At 42.7% G+C, this 11,329-nt stretch overlaps 2 protein-coding genes across 3 annotated transcripts; one reads left to right on the forward strand and one right to left on the reverse strand.

Moving 5' to 3' along the window:
• Nucleotides 1–815: 815 nt before the first annotated feature.
• On the reverse strand, nt 816–8,781 carry pctp (phosphatidylcholine transfer protein). 2 transcript variants are annotated; one of them, XM_028987406.1, is made up of 7 exons: nt 8,308–8,319; nt 6,511–6,735; nt 5,604–5,721; nt 2,838–2,917; nt 2,379–2,550; nt 2,107–2,174; nt 816–1,847 (listed from the first exon to the last, which is right to left on the reverse strand). In XM_028987406.1, the coding sequence occupies exons 2-7, from the start codon at nt 6,688–6,690 to the stop codon at nt 1,770–1,772; spliced, it is 696 nt and encodes a 231-aa protein (XP_028843239.1). In that variant the 5' UTR covers nt 6,691–6,735; nt 8,308–8,319; the 3' UTR covers nt 816–1,769. The 2 variants fall into 2 exon arrangements, with proteins under 2 accessions (XP_028843239.1, XP_028843238.1); XM_028987405.1 differs by having other exon boundaries at nt 6,511–8,781.
• tmem100a (transmembrane protein 100a) lies at nt 8,460–10,966 on the forward strand. Its single transcript, XM_028987407.1, has 2 exons — nt 8,460–8,736; nt 9,267–10,966. Exon 2 carries the CDS (start codon nt 9,334–9,336, stop codon nt 9,751–9,753), a length of 420 nt encoding a protein of 139 aa, XP_028843240.1. The 5' UTR covers nt 8,460–8,736; nt 9,267–9,333; the 3' UTR covers nt 9,754–10,966.
• Nucleotides 10,967–11,329: the final 363 nt, after the last annotated feature.

The raw sequence follows: 11,329 nt of genomic DNA on the forward strand, positions 1-11,329 counted from the left end.
CGGCACGGAGCATGGACTGTGCTAAAGAAGAGGAAAAAAACACTACTAACCCTACATAACCCATATTCTAATTGACATTGACACACTACACCTGACCCTCCAAACATTACATGGGTTGGAGCCTCGACTGCTAGTCCTAGGGTATCTAAACAGAGATGTACCTCTGGGGGGATATACCTTTTACCTGCACACATGCTTCACAGCGCTATTTACTAGACCAGCACGCGCTGTATAACAGGTATCAACAATAAAAACAACGATAACACTATTAGGCCAGATAGAAATAATAATACATATATATTGAGGCTGCTCTCTGAACAGTCACCACTCCGAGGCTGATGGTACAAATGGCAGCCGACGCCTAATGACGCCACGTTTTCTTTCACTGGGGGGTGGATATTCAGAGGCCGACTGAGCACGTAGCTCCGCCCCACTCCACCTGCAGATGATCACCTGGCGAGGTGCAGGGGTTTCCGTGTCATGGTCAGCCTGGGGGAGGAGCCTGAGAGGAGAGAGTGCCCATGACACAGCGCATAATGGTGGTAGAAGGACCCTGCACTAATGCAAAACCGTAACTGTGGCAACCAATATATTTTAGCAAGCTTCATTGTTTTCTATTTTCCATGGTAGTGTTGGCAAATGAGATTTACAGCATGCTGGGTCAGAGGTGACAGTGGCCTGGAAAAACTTATTGCCTCATAAAATGAAGGAGAGAATGTGATCTTGACCTCGTATTGACCTTGTATTGATCTGCTAGCTCCTGCATCTTCTAAGCATAGAAAGTTAAAACAAACACAATGCACACAGCTGGGTTTGCATATTTTTATTTAATTTTATGGAAGGTATTCAAACCTTTGTCCACACAGCAGTAATACCGTGAAGAGGTAGTTCAAGTCATTCTGCTAAGAAGACAGTACAGTAGTCATTTACGTTTCCTTCAAACATTCTCATGAGAGGGAGAAAAATGAAATAGGCATGGGAAATACACACATTTCTAAAGGCAGCATACTGAAAACAACTTTCCAAAAGGAAAATTCAAGTATATACTTCTTTAGAACCACTTTTCTGTAAAAATTAAATTCTGTATTTAATACATAAAAACACAAAATAGATTCATCTTCAGTGTAAGGTGCATGGAGGTCTTTTCACATTTTGTTTTTACATTACACTGGACCTGTACAAGAATGACACACAAGTAAAAAAAAAAAAAAAAAAAAGATTGTTTGTCATTGTGATACATACCAGAGCACACAGTGCAACCCAAATGTGTCGAAATGTGTCTATTGCATTTAACCCATCACCCTTAGCGAGTGTAGGTCCGCTTACTTACTTGCTAGGCCACCACTGCCCCTAATCATTATAACCAAGATCATGCATAAAAACAATCTTCATAACTAGGGTGCTAGTAGCCTAGTGGGTAACACACTCGCCTTTGAACCAGAAGACCGAGGTTCAAATCCCACTTACTACCATTGTGTCCCTGAGCAAGACGCTAAGTGTACTGAACTGAACTCGAGAATTATGTTCAGAGGCAACATCAACTCAACAAACCTTTTAACATGATCCTGTCCTTATAGCTACAGGTAACTCAAAGAAAAGGCATTCGTTTTCGATGTAGGGCTAGAAAAAATTATTACAATTTAAGGACCAGTAATAATGTTTTAAAAAAGGAATGAAATCAAAAATGTTTCCCACTTGGCACCAGTAAGATAATTGGACTAAGGGAAAAATGGGAATGGAAGAAAAATAAAACTGAAAGTTAAAAGCCCTCATTTTCTGCTCTCACAGTAGTTCTGGTAACTGCTGCAGGCCTTCTTCATGTCAGTCAGAAAGGATGGAACCCCATTCTACAGAACAAAAAACAAGGTGTTCAGGTCTACAATCATTATAACCATCTTATAAATAATGACTGGCAGGTATTATTCAACTACTGAATAGCAGGTCATCATGCTAATGAGCTAATAAATTATTTATCCACGAGGGATAACTTTCTTTTTACTATTTGAATACTATTTGTGGTCGTAAATTTTTCATTAAATGTTAATCATTATAGGGCTTTAGGTCCTAGCATGGGACACTGTGTTCACCATAAAGATGGACATTTACCTTGGCAGCCCAGTTTACAAGCCAGGCTGGAATCATACCACCAGGGTTATCAAAGTAGTTCATGAAAACTGAAACAGAAGAAAAATGCATTCAAATGGTATCCTAAGGCAGATAAAATGAGCTAGATCACATTTTTAGATGATAACCTTGATTATATCATGAAAATATAGAACTGATGGTGCATCATTAAAAAATAATAGTTCATAGGCAAATTTATGTTCAGAATGAACATGCCGAGGCTTTAGCGTACACAAATGAAGAAACACAGTCACCTTTTGAACCGGAAGACCCATCACTTTCAATTGCCAGGCTCTGTTTGTAATCCTTCACCCTGATCACGCCCACCTTTTCTGGGCACGTGGACACGGTGGTGCTCTTGGCAAGAACCACCCAAATCTTCCTGCCATTCACATCCAGGTCCCTCCGCTCCCTCTCGTACACATACTGCGTGACGTGCTTGAGTAAAGAAAACGAATAAGAGATGGACGGAGGGGTCACAGTCCCCTAAAGCTGGGCTATTGTCCATCAGATAGTATTTTGGTTTTCGATTAAAGACCAGTTTCAGTTTATGGTTTCAAACTGCCTTGTTCCTCTATGTTGTGTTCAAGTTTCCTCACATCCCACTAAATGTTTTATCCTGTCCCAGTTAACAAAGGATAAGCGTATATTTGATGACTGCGAACAAAACAGCTACATGCAATAATAATGTTAATAGAATTCTAGAAGGATACATCTCTGTTGGACAGAGGGAAAGGGTACTTCACTTCCCAGTAAATGGACGTTTTCCCATCGTAGTCCTTCTCATTAAGCTCTAAGAGAGTAAAAAAACAAGAACCTTTGGAAGTAAAGCACAGAGCTGACCGACCTTGAGCATGCACCCTTTGACCCTTGGGTGTCGACTGAATTTGCACCGCAGGCAATAGAAAAAGACAAAAAAAAAAAAAAAAAACGTAGCATCAGTTCAAAAGCGAGCAGCTCCACTCCTAGTATAAAGCAAACACAGATGTGGCCCGCGGTATCTGGCATCTGTCTTCTATTGTGCTCAAGTGACTGACGAGAAAGCTTTTCCGTCAGGGAACAATGTTTCATTCCGTCAAAAAGGAAATTGCCGTCTGCAAAGCTGAATTCTGTTGCCACGCCACAAATCCATCAAACATTTATTTGTTCATTTATAGCTGGCAAAATGCTAATTAAGTCTTAAACACGGCTTAACATGGTTTAAAATAAAAAGAAAATCATAACAAATATCCAAACTAAAATGGCCAATATAAATTTGGACTGGACATTGGTCAACAATGAACGGCAAATAAAAGATAACAAGACTCTGTCACTAAATAAGACATTTTTTTCTCAGGATAGCAGAATGAGATTACAAAAGCATGTGCTAAACCATCTATTGTTATGGGTTTCTTAGGCCACACCCTTTATCAGATCTCACCGGCAGAGCGAGTGACTTTCAATATTATCACCTGACCAGCTACAGATACGATGTTCACCTCGAACGGCTGCTGTCGGGGTCATGGTGGTCCTTCTCGTAACCATGACAAACGGAGACAGGAAAAACAACTGCAGACTGCAGAGGCGTGTCCGTGTGAGCGGCACATATGGAATCGTTTCAGCAAATAAATCATTGAGGGACAAAAGCCGTCAGAAACATGAGGCATGACGTCTAATGATTTCAGATGTTCAGTGTTTGAGCCAAGGATGTGTTTTTAATTTTAAAAAAATAATAATAATTTTAAAGCAACCCCACCCTCCTCAAAGAAATGGTCAAGGTCTCCAGAGCACTCGTTCAAATTTCCAGGAAAGCAATAGCCTGAAGGTTCTCTAATAGAAAAAGACAGCAAAACCTGAAACTTGAGCAAAAAAATAATAATAAATAAATACATTTTACGTAAGTCACGTTTTCAATAATCCACTAAACACACAAAAACCCTGCCTGGAAAACGTTCCTGGATTGGCATCAACAAGAACATGGTAATGAACTGCTGAAAGTATTGCAAATAAATATAACACAGTTATGCAGTATGTGCATAAAAACAAGGGGAAATCCGGGTGTACATGAATCACAGAACAATTACAACACATAAAAAAATGGCCACAGAACTATCAAAAAATATTCAACTATCAACTATCAAAATATATATTGATGTCCTACATCACCAAATTAAACTGTTCCACCGCAAAACGTGTAGAGCAGTGTTTCCCAACCCTGGTCCAAGTTTTTGTTCCAGCCCACATATCTTCACAATCTGGCCCACTCATTACTAGGCCATTAAGTAAGACCTGAGCCTAATTAAGGTAGGGCTGGAGTGAAGAGTCTTCGGCAGACGTTCCTCCAGGACCAGGGTTGGGAAACGGTGCTGTAGAGAGTAATGAAGGACAGCCAATGCCACATGAGATGTTATAGTCTAAATACATTAGGAGTGTATACTCCGCGATACGGTAGGAATCACGATCCGATTATATCACAATTTACATTTACAGCATTTATCAGACGTCCTTATCCAGAGCGGCTTACAATCGGTAGTTACAGGGACAGTCCCCCTGGAGCAATTTAGGGTTAAGTGTCTTGCTCAGGGACATAATGGTAGTAAGCGGGATTTGAACCTGGGTCTTCTGGTTCGTAGGTGATTGTGTTACCCATTAGGCTACTACCACCTGATACTGTACATATTGAGATATCCCACAGTTCATTGAAAATGAAGAAACAGAACTGATATACAAGATGTTGCATTCAATCTGTGTGAATCACTGTACATTAATAGTACATCCAAAACAACATAACTCAGAACAGAATTTTGGACAAAATATGTATACAAAAATATTGATATCTGATGTCCCTGTATTGTTGGTATCGCCACATAAAATATCACAATATATAGTTGTATCGATATTTTCCAACACCCCTAAAATACATATTAAGTTTGTGGTTTGGTAATAGCCTAGTGGGTAACACACTCACCTATAAACCAGAAGTAACTACTGAAGTTACCCTGGATAAGGGCATCTGACAAAGGCCGTAAATGTAAATGTCTGCAATCAAAAGCTTTGTAAAGCGGAAACATCCACAAAAAATGATTTAATTTTATACTCATGAGTGAACGAAGCCAATCATTTAAAGCTTCAGAGCTTCCCATTTTCCAGGAAAACCGTGACGTCTATTCTAAATAACATTTTGGGGTGGAACTGTTTAACAATGCCTCTAGAGTACACCATGTAGAGCATGTGTGTTACCTGTGAAACCCTTTCTACAGCGGCCAACAATGGAACATGCAAATGAAGAAAGGAAACGTTATCCGAACTAGCGAAGGGTAAGAGAGAGCCTGGGATCTTATTTCACAATAACAAATGTCCAGCAGCATACACCATGGCCGGTTGTGATTATGAGGTACGTGCAAGGGGATGCTATATAGGAAAAAAAAGAACAGAAAAAAAAAAAAAAAGTCATTTAAAGTTAAAATGAATGGAGATTAAAAAAATGAGAACCAGCTTACCTTTGGCATAGCTGTCCCATTGTTTCCGATACACTAAATCCATGTAGACATTGGCACACAGATCTGGGCCACAGTTGTCAAGTGAACCAAAAACTTTATACTCATAAAGTCCAGTCACCTGTGGGACAAAATTCCCAATTTTATTCATTTAGACGTTTTTGCAGTTGTTATTCAGGAGATATTTGGGCCACTCCTTTTGTTCTGGGAGACTTGAAATAATTATAATCAGATTTTTCCCTGAACACTCTGTGAGGATATGGTGCCTATTCCTCGTGGAACATCTTTGTGAACCATCTGCTGGACTGACGTGAGCTTCACTTAATCCTCGTCCAAGTTCACGTTTTCATAGAGAACTGCACGGCAGAGTGTCGGATTCATTTGGCAATTGACGACTGAATGATTGAATAAACACTCTGATAACCCGGGTGTTTGGTTTAGTAGCAGACGTGGTCCAGATGTGATGGCCGCTGATGGCACCGTGAACCAGTGCTGGAGTCTCCAACTGCACACGCCCTGTCATTTACAACCAGACTTACATGCACAGCCAAAATGAACAGTTAGGGGACCAAGCAGCTGTACCGTGTCAGCTGGCATAAAGGGTTAAAGGAGAAAACGTTTCTTTAGCTTTTTTTTTTTTCTTCTCAGCCAGACAGGTTTCCTTTAAGAAGTTTGTGACGAAACACAGAGCGTCTGACAGCTGACTTGCTAAATGTTTGCACGTATTGGCTAACCATTAATAACAAAGCTGCCAAATATGAAAGGACAAATATTTTATAGGGCCAATAAGCGCTGACAACGGTTGGATGTTGGATGTCACTTTTGGTGACAGTTGGCTAGTTAACCAAGGCTAACACCCTGCCGCCAGCCATCAAGCTTCGGTCCGCTGTTCAGCAGCTAATGTCATTACCGTGTCCAGGCGCCGGTAAATTCTGACGCCCATGCTCTCCGTGAAGAGCTCCCATCCTTCCACCCGAGGCTCGTCCAGCTCCGTCCATGCCTCGTGAAACTCGCTGTCCGCGAACGGCAGGGACATGTTTTCAAACCCGGCGTGAATGCGGTCACGTGGCCAGCGGGCTGCTGACGTCATCGACACCCAGCGGCGGGCATTCCGGTTCTTTTCGGGGATCCGAATCTTTTGGTTCGGTTCAACAAGAAGACTCATATTAATATTGCGGTTAAAATTGTTATTTTCCAATAACTGCAATGCATTATCCTTCCCACGCTATTCTCATGAAAGCAATGTATATCTGTATTAAGAATATATGCACACAAATGTTATTGTCAATCATTATTGGACTTTAATTTAAAATAAATTATAATGCAATGATGAAGAAAAAGCACCTCCCTGTGTTTCAAAATAAAGGTGGTTCAAGCGCCGTTTAGAACCATCAGCTATAGTCTATTAAAACGGCGGCGTGAAACATTATAGCCGAGCGTGTTTTGTTTTCTGGTGGTGTCTGTTTCCCATCTGCAATCAGATCTCTTTGACATTATCAGCACACCATCCAAAAAGGGTGTCCTGGCTATACTTTGGAATATGCACTTTAAACTTTTTTTATTTTTAATAAAACGTTTCCTAGAAACTTGTTATTGCTTCACATGTAAAACGCAGATGTGAGCAGACAAAGCTGCCAGCTCCCTGCTGCAAATGGAAGGGGAACTTGGCTCTGTTAACATAATAGAGTGCCCAACAAGAGCCACTGTTTCCCGTCCCCACATGGAAACCTTGCATGTCTTTTTGGGAAGGGACCTCCTGCAGGAAGGAAGAACCCAGGCAACACCCCGTATCACATTACTATGTGTCAGAAATCTGGCTTTCAGAAGGGGGGGGGTGTGCTGGTGGTGGTAAAATAACAGTCAGTGTAAGTTTCAAACGGCCATGGCTGGGGCATTGGCTGGACCTTAGATAAACAAATCTGACACGCAGGGCTCGGTGGGTCTCCTGGTTTGCAGGCGCAGCATAGTTTTGGGCCAGGTCGTTCCATGGGACTCTTGGCCCTTACAGGTAACCCACAGCTATTTAACTTGGATTGGTGGACCCGTATCGCCTCCAGAGATAATAAGATGACTAACTATAACTAGGCAAAAATATGATGGTGGGATTATACATATGTAAATCAACTTCTCATGCCCATCAGACTCTACCATCTTTTAACCCAACTGCTTACACACTAAGCATATTATAATCTATTTTCAACAGACTTCTAGCATGTTTTATACCTTATTTGTGGTCCCTCTGGAATAAATTAACCCATTGCATCTTAACTGGCACTGTCTGTTTTTACTTGTTTCTGATGGGAAAAAAAGAACAACATACTATTGTTAATCACGTTGGCATCTTCCTTGACAAAACCCCCAATATGGGTTTTAATTACGTTCCCCCCTTTAAAATGAAAATACCACTGGAGGTTAGGGCTGGCCTGGCCGTGTCCTCCGACGCTCAGACGTTCTCAGGGGACCATGGGAGCGGGTGAACAATCATCAGTCCAGCACTCACTCACTAACTCGCTATTGCAGAAATCTGATTGCAACATGCAAGCACTGATTTAAAAAAAAAAAAAAAAAAGCATACTGAGCTGCAAGGGTGCGGCTGGCTCGACCTAAACTTTGCTGCCTCGAAGTTTTTGTTTTAGTTAATATTACTTAAGGTAGTGATTTGATTTGAGATGCCACCATGCAGCGTTTTGCATTTGACTTGTGTCACCTGGAAGTGCCAGAATTGACTTCACACAGCATGCATCTGGAGGGGCTGCAGTAATCAGGTCATAGCTGCTCGGTCGCAGGGGGGAGATATGGGGTTAAATGGAGAGAGAGGGAGAGTGTGAGAGAGAGAGAGAGAGAGAGAGAGAGAGAGAGAGACTCAGCCCACCCCCGATAAACTTCACCAAAGTGGATCTTCAGCAGAACATGGGAGTTGCACAGTCCTTGCACAGAGGAGGAGACCCGCCGCACGTCCAATGAATGGGAGTCGCTCACCGTAGGACTCCCGAGAACCCGGTCCGGCTCGAAGCCCAGACGGGGGTTCCACCGAGGTGCAGCGGGGATCGTGTCCGGAGAGTCCCGAGCGCGGATCGATGGCGACGTCGTGAGCAGCCGCCGCGTCTCGAGATTCGGGATGGAGCGTAAGAACGGGGCAAGTCGCTTCAACTCCTGCTTCGCTGCTTATTCTCGCCGATTCTCGCGAGTTTTAGAGCATTCGCGGGTCTTATTTACGAAAGAATGTGCATTAAAAATGCGACCGACAGAGACGAAAACGGCAAAAATCTGTACAATATACAACATTTTTCATACCTTAAACGCAATATATGACGTGAAATATTTAAATGTAACGTAAGATAGGTTCGTGTTATTATTTTTATTTTTAATAAGCTGCGGTGAATGGGAAATGACATCTGAGTAAAAGAATGGAGTCGCGCCGCGCTCGGTCCTTGTGAAATTGCTGATGATTTGGACGCTGCTCGCGTTTCACGGGCCAGCTTGTAATGCCATATCCCGCGCTCTCCAGGGAATGTGACAGCTCGTGCTTGGCTGGTGGCTTCTGCGTCATTCGGGCAATTTTGGACTCGAGCCCCAGGGGTCAGTGTGAGGGGCCCGATTTATGTCGATTTAAAACCATAATCATAAATGAATAACCCTACGTGGAACTGGGTTTTATTCTTCTAGGTCTGGACAAAGTGACACAAGAGGACACTGGTAGGTAAAAAAAAAAAGGGACGGTGCGGAGACTGAAATGCCAGAGGAACCTTGCAAAGACACAATGAGAGTGCCAGCAGCTCCGGAACGTGTTCTCGTCGAGAAGGCCAACAACAACGAAGGCGCCCCGGTGCCAGCGGCCACGGTGAACGTCCCTCTGGTCAACGAGGTCCAGCTGACCGCCGCGACGGGTGGCGCCGAGCTCTCCTGCTACCGGTGCACCATACCCTTTGGCGTCGTGGTCCTGATTGCTGGCATTGTGGTCACCGCCGTGGCCTACAGCTTCAACTCGCACGGCTCCACGATCTCCTACTTTGGACTGGTGCTCCTTTCGTCCGGTCTGCTGCTCCTGGGGTCCAGCGCCATATGCTGGAAGGTGAGGCTGGAGAGGAAGAAGGAGAGGCGGCGAGAGAGCCAGACAGCGCTCATGACCAACCAACGGAGCATCTTCGCATGAGACGCGGCGCCAAACAAGGCCAGGAACCGATAGCAGACGTGGAGGACGGGAATCTAAGGGAAACAGAGGGAACGTGGTGGCCTCATCTGGAGGCCTTGCACGAGGGAGACTGTCCTGATGGTGACCACATCTGGAGCGCGAGCACTGTTCATGCACAGTTTGATTCTCTCGTCAGGTCCCGCCTCCCGCTGCCTTTCTCTGTCAAACAGACCAGTCACATCTGGGCAGCTGGGCCAACGGCCAAGTCCAGTGTATCATGACGAAGATGAATGACCACCCGACAAACCCATGGAAAGGAAGACTCCCATTAATCCCCCTTCCGTCCCGTGGTTTAGGATTATTGGAAATAAATGTGTGTTGAGATAGAAGGGACGGAGCAGAGGAGAAAGGGACTGGGACAATGGGTGAGGGGGAGCAAGAACAATGCATTATTCATGGACTGTTTAATGGACACATCTTATGAAGGCCTACATGTCTTTCTGAACTGAACTGAGAAGTTTTTTTTTTCTTCTGCCATGGAAAAGGTACCTTCATGCGGTTATAGCGTTATTCACAGGACTCCACAGCATTGCAAAAAAAGGAAAAACACAGATCGATGTTAATGGTTTTATACTTCTTAGAGCTATTATATTTCCTAGTTTATATAAATGGACAAAACAGACGATGGTGAGCACTGATTTAGTGCTTTTCTGATTATAATGAAGCCAAGTAGCCTTAAATGTCCTTTAATTCCATTGTTCCTTGAGACGTGACAATGACAAAAAAAGATTTATCTTATCTTATCTTATCTATCAGGTTGAATATAAGACTAATTTTCAAGAGTAATTAGAACATTTTTGCGCCTTCTACCCACATTGTGATCTTGTATTTGGGCGGCATATAAACATGTAGAACTTGATGTTACTCTTATCCTTAAAACCTTTTCTCTGTGAGCACTTTTTTGCAGTTTGTCAGTTTAGACCTGTGACAGGATTCTTGAGAATATCTCAAGTATAATTTTTTTTTTTTTTTTTTGGCGCTTGTTGTTTTCCATAGTAATTCTCACATTGAGGGTTAATACGTTCTAAAATGTTTTATTCCATTTCAACAGTGTTATTCTGTTCTAACTGTCTCTGCGTAGTCATTTTGTGTAACTCAATGTGCAATGTCATGTAAATTGTTCATAAGAAATTTAATAAAAACTGGTTGCAAGGATAAGCCCTCCAGAGGCAAACAATTGAGTCGATTTTATATTTAAAAAGTTTCTTTCTCATAATGACGATACCTGACAGATTAAAGTGTATTGAAACTACTGATTTAACAATGAGTACTGATTGCACACACAATGACATGCCGATAATCTGCTTCCATCTCCGAGATAAGTCACGTCATTGTGTCACTCGGAGTGATTTTAACTTTTCAATAATGAATGGAAGGAAGTTTTTCTTTCATTTATGACGTACAAAAAGTGCTTGACGTTCCTCGTTGTGGGGGCCCATTGTGTATGTGTTGGCTGCCACGTTGATCGCGTCCTAGCGTCGGATAACAGGGAGATTTGTGCGCTGATATGTCAGCAATTAGCTGCACTGCTGAGAAT

The sequence above is a fragment of the Denticeps clupeoides genome, chromosome 7, assembly GCF_900700375.1.
Source record: "Denticeps clupeoides chromosome 7, fDenClu1.1, whole genome shotgun sequence".
Lineage (NCBI taxonomy): Eukaryota > Metazoa > Chordata > Actinopteri > Clupeiformes > Denticipitidae > Denticeps > Denticeps clupeoides.

Excerpts from the sequence above, each read along its gene's own strand:
- pctp (XM_028987405.1), bottom strand. The coding sequence starts at position 6,765 with ATGAGTCTTCTTGTTGAACCGAACCAAAAGATTCGGATCCCCGAAAAG. Across the intron at positions 2,175-2,378 it reads TGGGTCTTCCGGTTCAAAAG|TTTTCATGAACTACTTTGAT; the intron begins GTGACTGTGTTT and ends CTTCTGTTTCAG. Across the intron at positions 1,848-2,106 it reads TTGTAAACTGGGCTGCCAAG|AATGGGGTTCCATCCTTTCT; the intron begins GTAAATGTCCAT and ends TTTGTTCTGTAG.
- tmem100a (XM_028987407.1), top strand. The coding sequence starts at position 9,334 with ATGCCAGAGGAACCTTGCAAAGACACAATGAGAGTGCCAGCAGCTCCG.